Source organism: Typopeltis vanoorti, chromosome 9, assembly GCF_054136105.1.
Source record: "Typopeltis vanoorti isolate ZY-2024b chromosome 9, IOZ_Tvanoo_1.0, whole genome shotgun sequence".
In the NCBI taxonomy this organism is placed as follows: Eukaryota; Metazoa; Arthropoda; class Arachnida; order Uropygi; family Thelyphonidae; genus Typopeltis; species Typopeltis vanoorti.
Window position 1 is genome coordinate 53,962,676 of NC_143557.1, and position 23,589 is coordinate 53,986,264.

General features: G+C 36.7%; 1 protein-coding gene across 1 annotated transcript in view; it reads right to left on the minus strand.

The window, feature by feature from the left end:
* LOC150103052 (meiotic recombination protein DMC1 homolog) overlaps window positions 1–23,283 on the minus strand; it is a 320,619-nt gene extending 297,336 nt beyond the window's left edge. Inside the window, exons 1-2 of the mRNA XM_090397700.1 lie at window positions 23,160–23,283; window positions 879–965 (exon numbers count right to left, since the gene is read on the minus strand). Coding sequence (XP_090253826.1) covers window positions 879–932 — 54 coding nt within the window. The 5' untranslated portion in view covers window positions 933–965; window positions 23,160–23,283. The remainder of the gene's footprint in view (window positions 1–878; window positions 966–23,159) is intronic.
* Between the last annotated feature and the right edge of the window lie 306 nt (window positions 23,284–23,589).

Sequence of the window (23,589 nt, forward strand, 5' to 3'; positions counted from 1 at the left end):
TTATAATTTATTATTAAAATTATTATTATTCAAAAAAAAGTATATGGAGAAATAATACCAATTGTTATTGTATATATATATAATGTAAAAATGCAAAATTAAATTCTGTAATAATCATCATTGTTAATATTATAATAATATATGTTGCAAACAATTATTATTATTATTTTAAAAAAATATTATGTATGTGCATGTATCTGTTATGCACAATTGTACAATATGTAATGTATTATAAATATTATATATAAATAAAATAAAATAAAATAAAATATCTGACCTCTGTGGAGTCAAAGGACTCACTGAGGAGGTTTACATACTGGCAAATTAGATGAGAACACATGGTATTAACAGAAAAAATTACAAATCGGACAAGCAGATGACATGGCCTGTGATCAGTACTGTCGACAGGGTGTAGCACAGAGGCAGCCTGCCTCATGGCGCCACTTAATAAGGGTGCTCGTTCAGCCATATTGCAGCAGGTGCTGTTGCGACGCTAACAATTCCTGTTAGCATAATTTTCTTATATTTTTGTCTTATAATCCATCAGGGGCAATATTTAATTGTTTGCCTAAGGGCGCTATCTAATCTGGTGATGGCCCTGCGTGTGATAGTGATTTATGGTGTATTGGTGAATGGCAGATGATGTACTGTAAATGGAGGATTATGTAGTATGTATCCAACCCCTTGAGGTGTCACATAATAATAATGGTAATAAATTATAATCAAGCATTTTCAAATAATTATTTCCCCCTTTCCCAATGCTAACTAATATAATATCTAATTTTAAACGTTAGCAGCCTCAAAGGAGGTCCTTGATTGCTAAGAACATAGCATACTTACTTATCCAATATATTTATATAATAGATACTGCAACATACCTCTTCTTCTCCTGGTAATTCATCATCATCAACTACTTGGTCTTCATATGCCATATTTTCTGCTTCACCAGTCAGCCTAAAATATTTCTGGAGAAAACTGTTTAGTGAACACCATTTACAACAAAAATCCAGAAAATAAGATATTTGATTTACTTAGTTCAGTTGCAAAGATAAACATAATAAAAATGCTATAAACAAAGAAGCAAATAAACAAACAAACAAACAACAAAAAAAAAAAAAACAAGACAACTCTGATTATTAGAGTGGGACCTTTACATATATTAATAATTTTATATGCATAAAATTATTAATTAATTTAATTTAATAATGATGGAAATAGTCAAGCTTGTTTGGTGATGGAGCTACCTCCCTTTACCAACCAAAGGCAAATTTACATTTAATATAAAATGTAGATTATATTAAGGATAATTAAAAAAAAAACATACCTAATAGTGCAATTTCAGAAATCTGGGATGTCAAGGTGTTTGGAAGTGAACTTGATGAGTCAAAACATATATGAGAAAGGTGTTGAGAATGAAACTCATTTATGAGTTTCTGAAAAGTTTTGATAATGTACTATATTGACGTATTTATTTTTATTATGTGACTAGCACCCATGAAAGGTTGTAAACCAATAAGTACATTAGTACTACCAGTGGGCTAAGTTTTGCCATGCTTATTTTATATAATCCCAAAACTTGCCTCTAGAGACCAAACGAGGAATTTTTTTCAAGCCACTTTAGGGCTCAAAACAAGCAGAATGGTGATCTCACAATGGGTGATGAAACTTGTTTCCCAACTAAAGGCATTCACAAACATCCAGGCATGATATGAATCCACAAGCTGTGGGTTGGAAAGTGGGTATGTTAATCACTCAAACTAACCATGCAGCAAATTCATTATATAAAGCTTGATTTTTCAACAACTTTAAATTAAATAAATTCAAATTTAATTTAATTAAATTAAAATAAAATAAATCAGTAAGTTACTGATCTCAGAGGACTTTTTCCCCAATGTTTCCATTTCCTTCGGGAAATGGAAATACATAAATTCGCATCCAATGTATCTTCTTTGTTGTTAATAATAATCTACTTCTGATAACTGGTGGGTGCATAAAATAGAGGCAGTGTTGTGTCCTGAAAGGGCTAAGAAATGTTTAATGTAAATTATTCAAATCACAACTTTAATACAACTTAGGCAGAGAATATGGAACGTTGGCAATAGGATAAGTGTAAGCTGTTTACAAGTGCAAAACAATTAAAATTTAGGAATTACATAAATTTGTATAATATGCTTTTATATATAATCCGTATTAAGTGTGGACCAGATATAGAGATCCATGTAAGCTGGCAAATCCACTTAAAAAAAACCAGTCTCTAGTACTAAATTAGCAAGACCTATGAGTCAGGGTTCAAGGGTCACTTTTGCCGTCCTGCTTTATGCAAAAGAAGGGAGGGAGAGAAGTACTGGAAAAGGAAACCTAAGCGTCTTCCAGGAAAGGAAAGCAGGCACACGTGCGACTAAAATAGAGGGAGCTAAGAAGATTGATGTTAGCACACGTGACCGCGTTGGTACGCATCGCGAAGATCGAGAATTGCCGAGAGGAGAAAATTATTAAACAAAAAGGCCTTGCAAAGACGATTCCAGATCTTTTTTCCTGGATTCCTGATTCCTGATCTCTCGGACAGTGGTCGAATTCATCGTCGGGGAAGTTCCTGGCCAGTCGTGGAAGGCATTTGGTTCGTCTGTCGTAGCGTTTGTAATGGGCCAAGCTATATCCGTACACTAGGATAGCTGTGCGTTGTCGTGCGACAGAAGAACCAAATTAATGCCGTCCGTTCAAGGCGACATTACTGTGCCACCTTCCAGTTTTCCCGTTGAGATTCTACTCACACAGATCACTGGAAGATGTCCCCTTAAAAGACTATACTGAAGGCCTTGATGACCAGACAAGGCAGGAAGAAATTTAAGAATTTAAGGACAGAGATGATAATGTAGATCTCTGAATTCCTATTTCCAGTTATAGAAGCGAGTGAATTCCCTGTGAGAACATTTGTATTGGACTAAACTTTAAGGGACTGTAAGAATAGCCTACAATTAGGCATAGGCCCGAGATAGTGTTAAGATTTGTTTGCCCACGAGGCCGAGTAGATATCTGATCACGCTAAATTTAATGTATAAAGTGTGTTATTGTGTTAACTCATGGCCACGTGTATCAGAATGGCATGATGATTACCTATGAATTTATACTAAATCGATTGTATTAGTGGTTATTGCAATTTATTATGTGTGATTAGTATAAATTAATTAGAGCCTTTGATCTAACTTGAGTGCATTCATAATAACCTGTTTGAATTGTATAATTGTATATCTCCTTAAAGCTCATTAAATTGTTTCATTCAAGTAATTGCCTGATCTGCTTATGTTACATGAATTCAAAACTACCGCTCATAAAAATATCGACGAACTAAGCAGGATAAACCCATGAGTACAAATATTTTAAGCAAGCCACGACTGTGAGAAAGAAATAAGCAGGCGGAGGGATAAGATTAATCTTGATCTAATTATCATGTATCACTCTGAAGGGGTCACCCTGAGCAAGAATCCTTTCTATCCTAGGTATTAGCTGGCGCAGTGAAAAAATAAATGTGTTAATACTTATCGGGTGGACTCCATCAGATTGTTGTGTGATAAGATGATGTTTAGAAAATAAAGAGGCCAATAAGACTGCAAAGATCTTAAGAAAAAAATTATTTGATAGGAGACAAGCGATTAACTTATATATGTGAGAGAGCTAAGATAACAGTAGCAATATAATAAACAAATAATAAAGGCACAAGGTAAAGCAAAGGGGGAAAGAATGTTGAACAAGGGGCATAGTCAAAGGGGTACAATACAAAATTAAATATTATAACAAATAAATGGCGTGGCCAGTAAGATTTTGATATCCTTTGATTATATATCCTTTGATTATATATCCTTTCTCTCTTCTATCAAAATCTTAATGGCGTGGCCAGTAAGATTTTGATAGAAGAGAGAAAGGATATATAAGTAAGATAAGGTACTGTGGTAAGCCAACTAAAAATTTCAGAAAGTGCAAAGGAAAGTAACCACGACAGCAGTATTGGAAAATGAAACAGAAAAAATTCTGTAGGACTTTAGAATACAAACTGATTGGCATTTGGAACACAATAGACCTGACATCACAATTATTGAACATCGACAGGTTTGGATTATTGATATCGCTGTACCCAGTGATACAATTAACAACAAATAACTGGAAAAAATGGCTAAATATCAAGATCTGGCAATTGAAGTTGGCCGGATGTGGCTTAAACACACCAAAGTCATCCCAATAGTTATCGGTGCACTCAATGCAATTTCAAAGCTATCTAACTGTTTACGATAAACATCAATGAGGTGACCCCATTTGATCTACATTACTTGGAACAGTCCATATTTTAAGACACTACCAGACAGACTATTCTTAGATTTTTGGGCAGAATTTGAATTTCTCTATATCAATTATGTGAATAAAATAATAATAATATTAATTTATCATTAATTAACACCAGTGTATCTGCATTCACCACAATGTCAGGCAACACATTCCACTCACTATGAAAAGAACCTTCTCCTTATGCCTCTGTTCACACCCTCCTTATACAGCTTCCAGGTATTGGAAGCTGTTCTAACCCTTGTTCTAACCCCTATTCCCATTCTATGAAAACTTTCTTCTGCATTAACACCTGATAACAACCCTTCACGAACTTAAATGCCTCAATTACATCCTCTCCTCCTATTCACAAGGCTTTGCAAACTGCAATCCCTCAATCTGTCCTTATATCCAACATCCCAAAGACCAGTTATGATCTTTCAGTCTTCTCTGGACCCTTTCCAATATATCATCACCACCATGAAAACCAGGGGACCAAATATGTGCACAATAATCCATACAATCTAATCAAGACTTTATACAATGGAACCAGAATCTCTTGATTTCCACAAGTTGAGGTCCTCACCATAATCTGATATGATGTCTTCACAACTTGTGCAATGACCTCTGAATTTCAGGTCCTTGTACACCACCACCAAAGTCACTTATCTCTTCAACTTCCTTTAAAATTTTCCTGCCTAGTGTATACTTTGCATCCCACTGTTGACTAACAAATTTCAGAACCTAAGACTTTGCAACAATGAATCGACAGTTCCATACTGTTGCCCACTCATACAATCTATTCAAGTTCTCCTGTAAGGCCACAACATCTGCCTGATTCCTCATCACTTTCTCCACTTTTCACAATCTGCAAACAGTTGTATATCACCAGATAAACCTATCACAATACCATTAATATATAAATTAAATAACAGCGATCCTTGTTATTTAACTGGAAAAAATATATCCTAGGCATGATATGAATCCTGGGATATATTTTTTTTTGGTCTGTTATTACCAAAAAAAATATATTTGGGTCTGTTATGACTAAAACAGACCCTTGTGGCACACCACTAGTAACTTTCCTTTTTCGAGATAGTGCCCCTCCATACACAACTTGTTGATATCTATCTGACAGCCAGTCATGCATCCAACTCACTAGTCTATCATCCAATCGCATCTGTTTCAGTTTAGTGGCCAACTTGTGGTGTAGTAATCTACCAAAAGCCTTTGCAAAATTTAAAGTACCACTGCATATGCATCTCCTCTGTCCAATACATTTGTCACCGTGTTACAGTACATAAGCAATTTGGTAAACCACGACCTCCCTTTAACAAACCCATGCTAACAAACACAAAGAATATCACTGTTATCAATCCACTTTTGTATCCTGTCTTTCACGAACCTTCCCAATACCTTAACTACAACTCCAGTTTTACAGATCAGCCTATAATTTGTTACCTTAGCCTAATCACCACCTTTGTGAAGCAGAACAATTTTGCCTTCTTTTCACTACTTTGGAACTTATGCTGTTGTAAGACTCTTGTTAAACAAATAGGCCAAGACTGATGCTAACACTTTATAACATTCTGTTAAGACATGTGGTAATGTTATCAAGTCCTACTATCTTATTTACATCTAGCTTACTTAACTCCACATATAACTCTTGCTTGAACACCATTAAGTCTTTTCTCATTTCATTATCAATCTCCCACTTTCATCTACTATCATTATCAACTTACCATAACATTCATCTTTCTACTTAACACATATTGAAAAACTCTCTAAGGTATTTCTTGACCTAATTTGCTAATTTCTGCTCATACTGTGCTTCTGTTGTTCTTAACAAATGAGTCAGTCCTTATCCTGGCCTGCTCCTTATATTCTTCATGCAACTGATATTTACATTATTTATCATGTGCTGCCTCCAGAGTGCCTTCTTCCAGATTTCATGCTTAATCTCCTCATTCATTCATTTTACATCTACCTTATTCAGCAATTTGATTTTTGAACTACATTCACACATTTATACTGTTATGTATTTTTTTGTCAGTTTCCAAGCAGCATTTATTTCCTAACCTCTCAACTTTTCATTCCATGCTATACGAGGGTTGTTTGAAAAGTTTGGTAAAAAATAAGTTAAACACATTTTTTTGAATAAATCACCTTGATTTCTCAACATAGTCTCCATCGAGGTCTACACATATGGTCCAGCAAGTTTCCAATTTTTTCATCCCATCTAAATAGTAGGATTTGTCAAATTGTGCAAAATAGTCATTGACTGCCTTGATGACATCCTCGTTCGAAGAAATTTTTTTTCCCACCAAGCAAAATTTTTAAGTTTGGGAACAAGAAGAAGTCACACAGAGCCAAGTCCGGAGAATACGGTGGATGTGGAACCACTTCGAACCTCAATTTGTGCAAATTTTGCCATTGTGACAGCCAATGTGCAGACAGTGCATTGTCTTGAAATAGTGAAAGAGCACTTTTTTGTGCCAATCTTGGCCTTTTTTCTTCAATTCTTCTTTTAAACGGCCCAAGAACAATGCATAATAGACTCCTGTTATTGTCTTAACGCTTTTTCAAATAGTTTATTATGATAATTCCTTGGAAATCCCAAAAAATCAGTGGCCATCACCTTCCCAGCTGACAAAATGGTCTTTGCTTTTTTCAGTGCTCTTTCACCGGGCACTGTCCACTGTTTTCACTGCTGCTTGGACTCAGGTGCGTAGTGGTAGATCCAAGTTTCATCTATAGTCACAAATCAACCCAAAATATCGTGTGAATTGTGATTAAACATCGCCAAACACTGTGTCTTTTAGCATGCATTTTTGATTGACAGTCAACAATCGTGGCACCCATCACACACACAGCTTTTTCATGTACAATTTTTTATGCAGGATATTATACACCCGTTCAGTTGAGATGCCTACAACTCAGCAATCTCACACACTTTCGCTGGGTGGTCTTCCATAACGATACCATGGATTTTGTCAATCATTTCCTTCATTGTGACCTCAGTTGGGCGTCCGGAACACACTTCATTTTCAATGGACTTACGATCATGTTTCAATTCATTTATCCAAAAATAAATATCTTTATTGCTGGTGCAGAGTCCCCGATTAACTGCATCTAACTCAGTTTTTATCTGCGCAGCCGTTACTTCTTCAAATAAAAGTATTTTATCACTGCATGAAACTCGTTTTTCTCCATTTTTATGAAAAATGCGAACAGTCATTTTAATTGTTTGCCAAACAAGAAGTAGACGTCGCACATGGCTCAATTTTGCCAGGAGTCATGAAAAAGATGATACATGCCAACACTGGTATGAATGTTAAAAGTTTATTTTTCAGTTGGTCAGACTATAATAAATTGAGTTTAATCCTTTAACCAAGTGTGAGCAAACAAAGTTTGTGCCTGAAAGTATCTTCAGGACTGGGATAAGGTGGTACAACACGAACAACTCATTGCAAAGGTGGAGCAAGCTCACAACACTCCTATCTCAGTATTTCCCACAATGCAAAACACATCTCCTTGTGGATATGTATAATGTTATGCATTACGGGGAGGGCCACTACCCAGACTAGTTTCGACCTTTATTGAGGCATCTTCAGTGGGAGCCAGTCCCAAGTGGAGATACCAGGCAGAAGCATTAGCAAGGTCATCTCTACCTATAGGAGTTGCCAAACGGTGTGCCACCTTTTTATTAAATTACTCTGGATTTAAAGAAACATGTTGAAAGTTTATTTTTCACTTGGTTAGACTATAATAAATTGAGTTTAATCCTTTAACCAAGTGTGAGCAAACAAAGTTTGCGCCTGAAAGTATCTTCAGGACTGGGGTAAGGTGGTACAACACCGGGCAACTCGTTGCAAGGGTGGAGCAAGCTCACAACGCTCCTATCTCAGTCAGTATCTCCCATAATGCAAAACACATCTCCTTGTGGATATGTATAATGTTATGCATTAAGGGGAGGGCCACTACCCAGACTAGTTTCGACCTTTATTGAGGTCTCTTCAGATTTAGAGAAACATCTTTCTCTAAATTAAGAGTGATTTAATAAAAAGGTGGCACACCGATTTGCAACTCCTATAGGTAGAGATGACCTTGCTAATGCTTCTGCCTGGCATCTCCACTCGGGCTTGGCACCCACTGAAGAGACCTCAATAAAGGTTGAAACTAGTCTGGGTAGTGGCCCTCCCCTTAATGCATAACATTATACATATCCACAAGGAGATGTGTTTTGCATTATCGGAGATACTGAGATAGGAGTGTTGTGAGCTTGCTCCACCTTTGCAACGAGTTGCCCGGTGTTGTACCACCTTAACCCAGTCCTGAAGATACTTTCAGGAGCAAACTTTGTTTGCTCACACTTGGATAAAGGATTAAACTAAATTTATTAATATTATTACTGGTGTGAATGAACGAATTGTGTTGCCCATCTATTGGAAATTTACCAAACTTTTCAACCAACCTCGTAACTCAAAGCTATCTCCTAAGCTTGTCATAATCACCAGACTTGTACTTCCACATATTATTATTTTTATTATTATCCTAAGATCCCACAGACTCACAGATTCAACTAGGAGGTCGCTTTGGTCATACACACAGCACATCATGCTGTGCCTTAAACACATTCAAATTCACTGCAGATACCATGCTCACAGGCAATACATTACAATCATTCACAACTCTCCATGCCAAAAATCCACTTCTCACTCCCTTGCTTATACTCCTCCTTTTACAGCTTCTAGGGATGACCTCTTGTTCTCCCACCTTTTTATGAAAAATCTCTTCAAAATTCATCCTATAATAACCCCTTACTAACTTGTACATCTCTATCATATCTATCATCCCTCTTCCTCCTATCCAATAAACTTGGCAAATTGCATTATTTCAACTTTTCTCCATATTCAACATTCCAGAGATCAGAAACTATGGTCAATCACCTCTGGACTCTCTTCAAATCTCTTCATCCTTTTGAAAACCAGGTGACCAAATATGTGCAGAGTAGTCAATATGTGGCAACATGTCTTCTAAATTTCAGATCCTTATCCACCATCACCCCAGATCTATTTCCTCCACCTCCAACAATATATCCCTACCAAGACAAAAAAAATCCTATGAATTCTACATCCCATCTTTGTTTCCCAAATTTTAAACCCTTACATTTTGCAACATCGAACTGACATCCCCAGTCCCATTCACTCAGTCTATTCAAGTCTTCTTATAAGGCCACAACACCTGCTCTACTCCTCATAGTTCTTCCCAACTTTGCATCATTGGCAGACAACTGTAAATCCCCATTCAAATATTCCCCAATATCATTAACATACAGAGGTTAAACAGCAATGGCCCTAAAACAGACCCCCAAGGCACACCACTACTGACTTTTCTCTTATGGGATATTGCTCCCTCCATACACAACTTGTTGATACCTATCAGATAGACAGTCTCCAGTCCAATGCATTAGTATACATCAACTCCATCTGCTCTAGTTTGACTATATACTTGTCATGCAGTAATCTATCAAAAGCTTTTGCAAAGTCTAAAGATTATTACTGTGTATCCATTGCCCATGTCCAATACTGCTACTTGCCACATATCGAAAAAACTCTCTAGGATTTCTTTTTACCTGATTTGCTAATTTCTGCTTGTACTGCACTTCTGTTATCCTTACTAACTGAGTCGGACAATCTCCTGGCTTGCATTATATATATATATATATATTTTTTTTTTAAAGATACCAAGCTATTTTAAACCTGGTTTTACTCCATTAAAATAGTATCTTTAACTTAAATATAAAGAGCTAATAAGCTTCATTTCAGCAATGAAAACATTACTTAAATTAAGGGGATATTAAATCCCACATAGTTTTAAAACCGAATAAGAAACTCAAAGATTGGAATCAGAGAGTTTCTTGCCGAATATAGTAAACTATAAAGTATCGGCGACACTAGCGTTAGCAAATGCAAGTGATCCTAGTACGTAGTACAATACCGGGCAGCTCATTGCAAAGGTGGGGGGGAAGTTCAGATCGCTATTCTTAGGTATTTTCCATAATGTAAAAACACATTTCCTAGGAAATGTATGCTGTTATTACATGAAATGAAGCTTATTAGCTCTTTATATTTAAGTAACTTAATGGTTGCACCTGTTTGGATAACTTGTTCGCAGAGTATATAAATTCTTTTCGCTATACACTTTGGTATTATTAGGTCTAGCTACTCACTGATGAAGCCTCAAAAAAGGCTGAAACTGGTCTGGGTAGTGACCTCCCTCCATAATGTAATAACAGCATACATTTCCTAGGAAATGTGTTTTTACATTATGGAAAATACCTAAGAATAGCGATCTGAACTTCCCCCCCACCTTTGCAACGAGCTGCCCGGTATTGTACTACGTACTAGGATCACTTGCATTTGCTAACGCTAGTGTCGCCGATACTTTATAGTTTACTATATTCGGCAAGAAACTCTCTGATTCCAATCTTTGAGTTTCTTATTCGGTTTTAAAACTATGTGGGATTTAATATCCCCTTAATTTAAGTAGTATCTTTAACATTTATTATACCCAAGGTAAAATACTTTCTACATATATATATATATATATATATATATATATATATATATATATATATATATATATATATATATATATATATATATATATATATATATGTAGAAACTTCTAGAAAAAAAAAGAAAAAAAAAAAATATATATATATATATATATATATATATATCCTTTCTTCACAGAAGTCTTTATATGGCAAGACACAACCCACATGATTACTTCATGATCACTCTCACTAAATACAGGGAAGTGCAAAACCCCACTCACAATTACATCCTCTGATGAAATGATAGAATCCTTGATCCTTGTATGCCCTCCTTTACATACTGCCTGAGATACTTGTCTCTAAAGAACTCCCAAATGCTATGTCTTCATTCCAATCTATACTGCCACAATTAAAATCACCCATAATAGTCACCCTTCCTATGTTCACTAGCATAAGTTGCTTGTACATTTCTTCATGAAATCCCGCCACATTCCCTGGGTGCATAGCAACATCCAATTAAATATATCTTCCTATCAACCTCCATCTCACACTACTGCCTCATAACTATTGCCACTATTTCCTTCTTTCATGTCTACCTTATGTGGACATAATTCTCCTTCTATCATCAGTAACACCTAACTACCTTCTTGACTTTTCTGTCCTTGAAAAAAATACTGTACACTTCCATTTCTATTCCCATTAGGATATCATCTTTATTCAACCAAGTTTAACTTATTCCAATGATTTAGAAGCGAATAAACTTAATCAGTGAAACAATTTCATCTCTCTTATTTCTGATACTTCTAGAATTTTTAAATAAACACAGCAGTTCACTTTTAGGTCTATAATCAGTCCTACCCAAGCCACTTGTTGGTTGTGATTTCTCTACCACACCTGTCCTTCACTTTTATTACCTCTTAACACATATATCCTCTCAGTGTCAACTACACCATTCACATAATGAATATTCCATTTCTATGCTGATTAACCTCATACATACATTCACTACTACTTCCAACATCCATTCTCCCTATTCCACATTTCCCTGTCCACCCAGGTTCTCCTGTTTCCCTGTTCCTCTTTCATTCCTATTCTCTTTTCATCTCTCACACTACTACTGTTTCTATTACCAAGCACTTTAGTCTGCAAAAATATAAATATTCTTAAAAGATCAATGTGTGCAGATTTTTTTTTTATGTTGAGCCCATACATGAGAAGTTGGTTGATCAACCTATAGTGCATTAGTACAGTGCATGGGTAATGGGTTGGGAAAGGAGGTACTTATTCACATATAATTTAAATGACTTTATACTGTATTCCTTGGGGAACACAACAGGGGGAAGACTGTTCCACAGTACAGCAGTTGCAGGAATGAAGGAGGAGGAAAAGAAACTTGTTCAGTGGGTTTCAAGGTGCACTGTGAATGGATGTTGAGCAGCAGGTGCACATGTTCCGATGAGCATAGTACAAAGTGGGAGAATTATTGATGTTATTTCAGATGAATATTTTCCATGGAAATATTTGTAGAAGACACATATTGCAGAGACCAATCATCTGTGCGAAAGTGGAGGGTGTGTGATAGTGTGTGATCTAATATTCATCAATAAAAATGACATACCACCTCTGTCTCTCCCTCTCCTCTCCATGCAGTGTGAGTGATACTCTTCAAGTGCATGACTAATATACTTAGAGACTAAGACCCTCCACCATTACAGCAGTTATCAGAACCAGTCAGTAATAAGTCAGAAGGCCTCCTAGTCGACTGGCACATAATTCCACTTCCACATACTCTGCAGGTAATGTCTGGTGAGGGAGTCCAAGCAGTACCATGTAGGAGGCACTGTCGAGACCACGGATTGGTGATGAGACTGGTCATCCTCTGTATGGGTGTCATATTCATGAGTCTATCTTCTGCCCACTGCATGTCTCCACTCTTTCTTTTCATCTAATTATAAATGAAATCACCAAAAATGAAAAATGAAGCAAACAATGACAGCAACACCGTGAACATAATAAATCTCCCTGAACAACAACCAGTTCATCCAAACACAACATTCCAAACTTACCTGGATCATTATTAAAAAAAAAAAATAAAAAAAAATCATTTCCACATCCACTTCACAAACTCCAACATAAACAGCATTCATCACACTTACAGACACATAAACCAGATCTCCCTCTCTCAGCAGAAACCCAAATTAAAGCTACGTCAACCACAGCTCACCTTCAATGTCCAAATTATACTCTTCGTGATTAATTTTGCCACAAAGGTGACACCTGTGCCTTTGTACATTCTAAAATTGCATGCTAGAAAATGCCAAACTTAAAATCCCCTGCTTTTGTCCCCCTCTGGCTAAAGGTTTCCTTGTCCCACTTAGTAACATTCATCTGCAGCATTTATCAGTCTCCAAACTCTGAACACCACACAGACCTCTTCCTTTCCATGAAATGACCATCTATGATCCAGCTATCCAAACAGTAAAGTCATCATCCTAAGTGACCTGAATAGCCAAATTCCAGTTGGCTCCCCCCTTCTCCGACACTACAGATCAAGATGGATATGATGCAGATCTACAAGCAACAATCTAACACAAATTGTGCAGCTACCTACCTGAATTCTAGATAATCTTCTCCACTATCCCAATATCCTTGATCTTTTTTAACTAGTTCTCCTTCCAGACACACTGTAGAAGTTGCCTCCCCTTTCAGCAACTCAGGCAACAATCTAGCGCAAGTTTCCAGTCTCACAGAATGTCCCATCCGTGACCATACCCAAACTCTTGTCTTCTGGCACTACAATGGTACAAAATGGGATGATCTCTGGAACTATTACTCTTCTTTCCCATGGCATGACTATTGCTTCCACTCCACTGACCAAGACAGCTACAATGAGCAAGCCACAGAAATCATCCTCAGTGATATGAAGGCATTCATCCCTAATTCCATCCAAAATTCCAGTCTGCTTTCCAAGGCCTAGTTCAACAGAAGATGAATGAAAACAGTTGAAGAAAAAAACTCAGCTTATCATAGGTGGCTTGCATCAAGAACCCAAGAATGCAATAAATGTAATTCAACTATCAGCAAATCAAAATCCAACTTCATAAAGTCCAATAACAGAAAATTTGTCTCTTGTCCAGAGTCATGGCTTCTGATCCCTCACAAAAGCCACCGGGCGGCACCACTGTTACAGCACTTAAAAAAAAGCTGACCTCCTAGCATCACTCTTTTTCTCTAACTCCTGTACAGACAACAAAGGCAAATTACCTCCTTTTATGCCAGCATCTGAGCACCATATGTTTTCTGTTGTGGCCTTTTGGCAGAAAGACATAAGAAGAATATTAAATAACCTGAACACTACAAAGTTGTCCGGTCCTGATGGCATCTTTTCTATTGTACTCAAACGTGCTCCAGAAGTAACACCTGTCCTCTTAAATCTTCTATACTCAGCTGGCACCTATCCCATCTCATGAAGACTAACATATATCCAACCCATTCCAAAAAAGGGAGAAAAAATCTATAAAAACCTACCATACAAATAATGACCAATTATCATCACTTCAGTCCTCTCCAAAATAATAGAGGAAGTTATCAATGGTCAACTTCTTCACTACCTAGAAGCTCATCAGTTAATCAGTGACCACCAGTATGGATTCTGCCAATCCAAATCCATGGCCAATATCTTAGCCTACATCACTTAACACTGAACAAGTGCCATGAAAAGATTCAGAGAAATGTATGCTGCTGCCCCTTGACATTTCCTGAGCAGTCAATCATGTTTGGAATATCAAGGACTGTTTTGCAAACTGCCTTCCTTTGGTCTACCTGCCATCTTCTGTAACTGGATAAGCAGCTTTCTCTCTCTCTCTCTCTCTCTCTCTCTCTCTTGTGGCTCACTGCATGTCATAGTGGAGGGCACCCTCTCTTTGAGCTCTCTCCCAATACAAGAGTACCTCAGGGCCCTGTTCTCTCACTTACCTTCTTTCTCTTATACAAAAATGACCTACTCTCAATCACTACAAATTGTATCCATAGCTTTGCTGATGATAGCACTCTCCACTCATCCTACTCCTTTGACAAACCATGCAGTTCCCAGACATCCCTTGCATCAAGTCCATCTCCAACCAGTGCCTTAAACACTGATCTCCATGCCATACTCCAGTGGGACAAGGATAATTTAGTCACCTTCAATGCTACCATAACACAGTCCTGCCTTTTCTCTCATAAAAGGGATCTCTCTGGGCACAAAGACATCACATCAATAGCTTCCTCAGCTTCTAAAAAATTAGGCATAATTTTCTGCTCAAGAAGGCTATTTTACCCACCCAGTTACTAACCCTATATAAATCCCAAATCCATCAATGATTAGAATACTGTACACACATTTGGGGTGGTGCACCTAAACTTCCTTAAAAATTCTCGATGCCATCCAGAGGAGACCAATTTGGCTCATAGATGATCATTCCCCTCACAGGCTCACTTCAACCTCTATCTCACAGATGCAATGTTTCAGCTCTATATCTCTTCTGCAGTTACTTTCATGGTCAATGCTCCAGTGAAGGGGCAAGCATCATTCCTCTATTTGCTATTTAGGCCTATTAAAACAAGCTGATATCCAACATCCCTCTACAGTACAACTGCTGCAAACTCATCAAACCTGATTCTACTCTTCCTCATTTATTCCATCTACCTCTGCTCTCTGGAACAGCCTTCTTTATAATGTGTTACCCAACAATTTCAATCTACAGCTCTTTAAGAAAAATGTCAATATGTTTCTTCTTTCTCGACTCTCATGTGCACCTCACACATGGCACTGATGTGTCATAGGTTATTGTGTCTCTAGTGTGTGGGATAAACACATAAACACACACACACACACACACACACACACAGTTGACACTTGAAGAATGGGTTTAAACTGCATGGTTCCACTTATATGCAGGGTTTTTTTTAATAAATATATAGGAAATTTTTAGAGATTTTGACAATTTGAAAAAACTCACAGATGAACCATGTAGCTTAGAAATATCTAAAATAATTAAGTTAGGTATGTCATGAATGCAGAAAATATATGTAGATACTAATCTATTTTATCATTTACTACCATAAAATATACACAAATCTATTATAAAAAGTTTAAATTTATCAAAACGTACAGACCGTACATTTTGCAGGCAAGAGAAATGTAATCAAACATAGAGATGCAGTATTAAATCATAACTGCATAAAATAACTGCTATTAATTTCTTCTTCTTGTAGCTTCCTCAGTGAGGGGATGCAGTACCATGTCCTTCCAGTTCTCTCTGTTGGTGGCCTTCCTTTTTGTTTCTGCATAGCCATGTGATCCTGTCCATGATCTTATATCTTCAAGCCATGTCCTTCGTTTTTTGCCTCTTGATCCTTTTCCCATAATTTTCCCTTCTAAAACTATTAATATCTTCTGTCATGCTGAACCTCTCAGTACATGCCCTGCCAATCTCATCTTTCTCTGGATCATTTCCTGTAATAAAGATCTCTGTGTTCTCATTCTCTGTAGGACATCTGCATTTGTCACATGTTCTGTCCATGGGATTTTCAAAGTTCTCTTATAGCACATTTCAAAGGCCATTATTTGTTGCCTTACTCTCTTCTTGAATATCTAGGTCTCACTTCCATATGGGAAAATTGGCCACACTAATGTTCTTATCATTCTTTTCTTTGTCTTGATACTCACAGAACTTCTGAGCAGATCTTTATTTTTCCAAAATGCATCTTTAGCTATGGCTGTTGTTATTTTTATTTCTTTATCTTGCTTTCCATCTGCAGTAAAGTAGGTGCCTAAATATTTGTATTCTGTTGTATGTTCAATTTTCATATTGTTTATGAATATTTCTGGCTCAGATCTGCTTTCTTTTGAGATTTTCATAAATTTGGTTGTTTTTTTTTTTGCATTAATATCTAGTCCAAATTCTTTACCTTCTTCAATTAGTAGCTGCAGTAATTTGATTAATTTGTTTCTGTTTTCTGCTATTAGAATGGTATCATCAGCATATCTAAGATTGTTGTATTTTATACCATTGATACTAATTCCTGTTTTTTGTTTTTCAATCTTTTTCATCACTGTCTCACTATAGATATTAAACAGATTTGGTGAAAGGATACAACCTTGTGTAACTCCTCTTTTTATTTTCACTTCAGAAGTCTCAAGAGTTAAACAGCTGCATTTTGTGTTTGGTGTAAATCACTTTTATAATCTTAAGTACATGATCTTCTATGTCTAATTTATCTAATATATATTGAACATTTTATTATGTTTTACTCAGTCAAAAGCCTTCTGAAAGTCTATGAAGCATATGTAAATGTTCCTAATTATTTCAAGCGATCTTTCTATTAGTATTGTTAGTTCCAGGATAGCATTAATGGTTCCCATTCCTCTTCTGAAACCTTTCTGTTGTTCACTCAATTCACTGCTTATGGCTCTTTCAATTTGTTTGTTAACGAAGTTTAAAATAATTTTAGATGCATGGGATATTAGACTCACAGTTCTGTAATCCTCGCAATTTTAGCATTATGTTTCTTTGGAATTGGTATGCAGATAGATGTCGTAAAAACTTCAGGTAATTGTACTGTTTTATAGATGTCCTGAATGGATTCCACTAAATAGTTGTCATTATTGCCAGTCAAGGCTTTCAGCCAGAAAATTATCACATCCAGGAGATTTATTATTAGGAAGATTCTTAATTATATGTTCTACCTCCTTTCTTGTGGGTAGAGTGGTATCTGTTGTTATGTATAACTTAAGGTGTCGTGAATCATCTAACATGTTACCATTATCATCATCATGGAGATCTGATAAGTACACCACCCTTCTTCCATTTAACTTTTCCTTAACAATGAGTATGTTTCCATCTTTGTCCTTGATGATATTAGACTGTGTGTGTTTTGTTTTTCCATTAAGTTCTTTCACTTTCAGGAATGCTTCTCTGGTTTTGTTCCTATTAATTAGTTAAACTAACTAATTAGCATAAAATAAAAAAATAACAATTCATTCATTAGTGTATAGGCTAGACTACCGCGAAGCAACTGTATCGATTTCACTATGCTACCATAAAGCAATATATTGCTGCTTCTTTGTTATCAATGCATAAATCACTATACCTGTAAATAAATATGAATAACTTCCTTTTCACATTATCTTTTTTTTGATGTTTAGTGTTAGTAATATTCAGGAGGAGAGTGTGTTTCAAATACTGAGTACTCTGGATGTCAGTAAAGCTGTGGGACTGGATGGTATTTCACCATGAGTTTTGAGAGAATGTGCTAGGGAACTGATAGTGCCTTTCACCTGGCTTTTCAACGAAAGTCTGGTTGCAGGAAAGGTGCCCATGGAATGGAAGGAAGGTAAGATAGTGCCATTGCATAAGGGTGGTAGCAGACTGGAAATGTCTAATTATAGGCCAGTTTGTGTGTCATCAGTAGTTAGTAAGATCTTGGAGAAAGTAGTGAAGGACCGTATACAGCATTGGGCAGATGAGGGTAATGTTATCTGTGAGAGTCAACATGGATTTGTGAAGGGGTGCTCTTTTATGATAAAGTTACAAGAGCATTAGATGAGGAAAAGGCATATACTGCCATTTTCTTAGACTTAGTGAAGGAATTTGACAGGGTGCCACATGATAAGCTTATATTTAAGTTGCAGCAGTCATTTAATTTGCAGCATGGGTCTGGATGTCAGATAGTCAACTGGATTCAGGATTGGCTGTCCGATAGGTATTAGAGAGTTGTGTATGGTGGGGCAGTTTCAAGGAAGCAGAGGGTTACAAGTGGGGTCCCACAGGGCTCAGTACTATATTGTTTAACCTTTATATCAATGACATTGTCAGTGGATTGCAAGGGGATATTCAGTTGTTTGCAGATGATGCGAAGCTGGGAAGGATTATTAGTAATAGTGCAGATGCAGCACCCCAGCAAGAGGATTTGAATAAGCTAGATAGATGGGCAAATGAATGGGATGTCAGTTTAATGCAGCAAAATGTAAAGTCTTGAGGTTTGGGACACGTCGATGGGATGCCGCATACTCTATGGGAGGAGTTATACTGGAGGAAGTAGGAGAGACAAGAGATCTGGGTTTGATGATTGATAGAAACCTGAAATTTAGGGGACATATTGCAAAGGTAGTGAAGGTAACGCAGAGGATTGCTGCAATAATGAGAAGGACACTGCCTGCAGAGATAAAATGGTTATGGTTCCGTTGTATAAGACTCTGATCAGACCACACTTAGACTATTGTTCTCAGATCTGGTCCCCAGGATTTGAGGGGGATAAATTAACTGTGGAAAGGGTACACAGGCAGATAACAAAGATGGTGTGGGGACTGTACAATGTTAGTTATGAGGATCGGCTGAGGGAGTGTGGACTACAGAGTTTGGTGAATAGAAGAAGGAGGGGTAATATGATTACGACTTTTAAACTGTTGAGAGGTGGTTACAGGGTTGACACTGGGGTGTTCTTTCGCTTGGTTGAAAAGCAGGAAGGAATAATGACAAGGGGCCATGTCAGTGGAGGATAATGACTATCAATTTAATGCAGCAAAGTGTAAGGTTAATCAATTTGGGCTGAAAAGATTACATATTGTGTACTACATTGATGATGCTGAATTGCAGGAAATAAATTAAACTAGGGATTTGGGAGTGATGGTGGAGAGAGAGAGAGAGAGAAAGAGAGAGAGAGAAGTAAAGTTCAGAGTGAATATTGTGAAAGTTGGCAAAAGAGATCAAAGGAGTGCTTGGATGTCAAAGAAAAAAAATTGACAACCAGAGATATGGCTGCATATTGACTACTGTGCACAGATTTGGTCATCTGGGTTTTTTGGGGATAGGAAAGCGGTAGAATAATCAAGATATGAGTGACCAAACTGGTGTAATAAATTTAGTTTAATCCTTTATCCAAGTGTGTGCAAACAAAGTTTGCGCCTGAAAGTATCTTCAGGACTGGAGTAAAGTGGTGTGGCACACCGTTTGGAAGCTCCTATAGAAGGAGATGACCTTACTAATGCTTCTGCCTGGTATCTCCACTTGGGCCTGGCTCCCACTGAAGAGATCTCAATAAAGGTCGAAACTAGGGTAGTGGCCCTTCCCTTAATGCATAACATTATACATATCTGCAAGGAGATGTGTTTTGCATTATGGGAGATACTGAGTTAGGAGTGTTGGTAGCTTGCCCTACCTTTGCAAGGAATTGCCCGGTGTTGTACCACTTTACGCCAGTCCTAAAGATACTTTCAGGTGCAAACTTTGTTTGCACACACTTGGATAAAGGATTAAACTAAATTTATCATAGTCTGACCAAGTGAAAAATAAACTTTCAACAAACTGGTGTGTAGAACTATGGAATGCTCTCTATGAGGAGACAATAATAATAATTATTATTATTATATGTGACACGTACAAGGAGTCAAAAGGCTCATCAAGGGAGAGCACCTACTCTACAACCCTCTATCTCCACCACTTAATCTACCAACTACAGCAAACTGCAACTACCATAATCATTTACATCAATGCTATCAACTGCCCACCACCACCACTATTCATTTTTGTCTCTAAATTGCATGTGTTCTCAATGCTGATTTCTCTATATGTGGGATGAAAAACCTAAGTTTCCAGGAGAAAAAGACCCTGCTACCTCCATATGAGACTGGCTAACTTATCTTCAATTATAAAAACCCATATAAAGATTCCTCTTGTCATGATGAGAATCAAACTTAGGCCATTTCCAATCAAAGGGTACAATGTATTATCGTTTTTATAATTGTGCTAAAGAGGTACAATAGAAATGTATAGGTTGCAAAGTTTAGCTAACAGGCAGAAACAGAAAGGACATCATAGAAACTTAATAAGTTTCTAAATGCGGTTCTATAAGATTTGTACAAAAGAAATTTTTCAATACATGATAAGTAGGGAGAGAACTAGGATTTGTCCCTGGAAACTGTGTAAGAGTGTTGTTATTATTATTATTATTACTTGACACCTCCAGGGACTCCAAAGACTCATTGAGGGAGGGCATCTACTCTACAACTATCTCCAGCACTCACAATCCACCAACTGCAATGAACCACAAATACACCAATGCCATCTGCAGAACACCACTACAATTAGTATTTTCACAGACAATCACAAACATCCATGTCCACGGCAGGATTCGAACCTGCAGACTTTTGGCTGGAGAGCAGATACACTAACCACTTGGTCAACCAGGCCAGTAATAAGTTACTATTGGAATTAAATTGGAAATAAACACATTAGATAATTTGACTGGAGAGCGTGGTGAATGAGTGCAATTGACTGTCAGAGGTAGTTCTAAGTATCCTGAACAGTGAATGATTTAAGGAAAGATATGAAAGGTACTGTGTGAATAACAATTAGTGTTCTCTTCCATGATTAATCTTCTGACTTCAGTGAGATACCCATATAATAATAATAATAATAATAATAATAATAATAATAATAATAATCATTTGTTTCAGTGTTGAAATACTGTGAGTTGGCACAATAATATAACTATAAAAATGGAGGAAAACTCACATTTATACCTATTTACAGAATTTTTGCCTAAGTGTCAGAAGCATCTTCGGGATGAAGCTACTAAAGGTGGTGCTTTTCATTGTTTGATTGCTGTTCTATAATCCTTTACTAAAGATGCCTATGAGACTTGATGAAATTCTACAATAAATAAGTTTTAATGTGAGCTTTTGTCTGGTTTTATAGTTATATTATTGATAATAATAATAAAAATAGTGGATTTATAATATTCAACTGAAACCAGAGTTACATTAGGTCAAATTCTTGGGCCCTAATGATTCTTGTAATAACAGAAAGTCATTTGTCTAAACAGTTACTAAATATATTAGTCAGTATATTTGTCTAAATGAGCCTCCATAGCTCAGTCGATATAGACAAAGCCCTTTGGTCAGAAAGACCTGGGTTCAATTCCCGTCAGTGACGTGAGGAACCTTTATCTGGTCTCTTTCGACAAAAGTGAGTTAGCCGGTTTCATATGGAGGTAGGGGATTTTTTCACCCAGAAACTCCGGTTGTTCATCCCTCAGAATAGGTAAACCAGCCTCTGGAACACACATATCTACAGACATGGACACACGCATGAAGGCATAGGGCTAACCACCTTATCCTCGAGTTGCTGTTGTGAAGTCCAAGAATACTTGGAAAGGTTGTGGGAGCTTAAGTGCCTGAGCCACTGTCATGAAACTTGGTTACTGTAATTACAGTTGGAATGATTGAATTTTATTCACATTCAAAAACGTTTTTTTTTAACTCTTTTAGTTCTTTTTATATTATGTTAGGTTATCATGTTTATAATCAGAAAAATTCTTAATTTCTCTCTGTCAGCCATCCTCTTATGTACATCACCAACTTCATATCTATCTACAAGCTACCTTAAACTACCAGGATTTCATGTGAAATCCTATCAAATGCATTTGCAAAGTCTAGCAGTATCACTATATAGCCATTACCTCTACCCAGCTCATTATAAAAAGTAAGTTACTGAGACATGACATATTGTACACAAAATTCATGCTATACTTCATATAGCATTCTTATTCACCCATTCCTGTATTTTTTTCCTTGACCAACTTCTCCAGTACCCTGAATGCCTTCAGAGGATGATCTATCAATAATTTTCTACATCAATCTTTGAGCCTCTTTCTATTCCCATGGGACACACCCAGAGCAGAAACTTAAATTAAACACTGTGGACAACACTGTTAGTTCACCAGCACATTGCTGTGATGTGCTAGGGAACTGGCACATTGCTGTAAATAAATATGCAAACTAATATACCATCTAATCTCATGGCTGTGTTCATACGAACATCACTGCTAGAACATCCTGTTGCAGATAGCCTGCCTTTTGAACACTAAAGCATTCCTTATAATGTGAAGCGGCGATTGTTCACTTTTTCAAAATGCTCCTCCATAAAAGCAAGTATACAGACCTTTCTTTCTAGCTTATATTTAAAAAATTTATTTTCCAGGTTGCTTGAATTTAAGGAGAAACAATCGCTCAAGATTTTGGATATTGTCATGGACACAGTTACCCACCGGAGAGCCAGATTATTCCATCTTAAATAAGAAAACCGACTGGGATATATACATATCCATAAAGTGAATATAATTAGTAGGTGTCCTCCCGCGATGAGTCTTCGGACTCCTTGGAGGTGTCACGAATAATAATAATAATAATAATAATAATAACTATGTCAGTAAACTACAATACATATAAAAATATTATTACATATCGTGAACGACAGCTTCTTTTATATGGTCCAACTATAATACCACATAAACGAAATTATTACAATCGTTCATTTAACAACAAAAATAATTAAATACTTTAAGACAACTTTGCATGGAAGTCGTCTGCTTCTGTTGTTATGAAAGACCATGCGACTTCTGTAGGCTTCTAATCTGAAACAACAACAACAACAACAACAACAACAACAACAATAATAATAATAATAATAATAATAATAATAATAATAATAATAATAATTTATTAACATCCCAAAGGGATCAGGAAATCTCTCTCTAAACTATCTCTCTGTGTCCCTAAAGTAACTCTCTGGAGAATGCATGTACTGAATCATCGCCATCACCCCTCACTAACAGTGACCAACGGTTACCAGTGAGTTTAATCGCATGCGGGAGAAAAGAAAAAAAAAAAA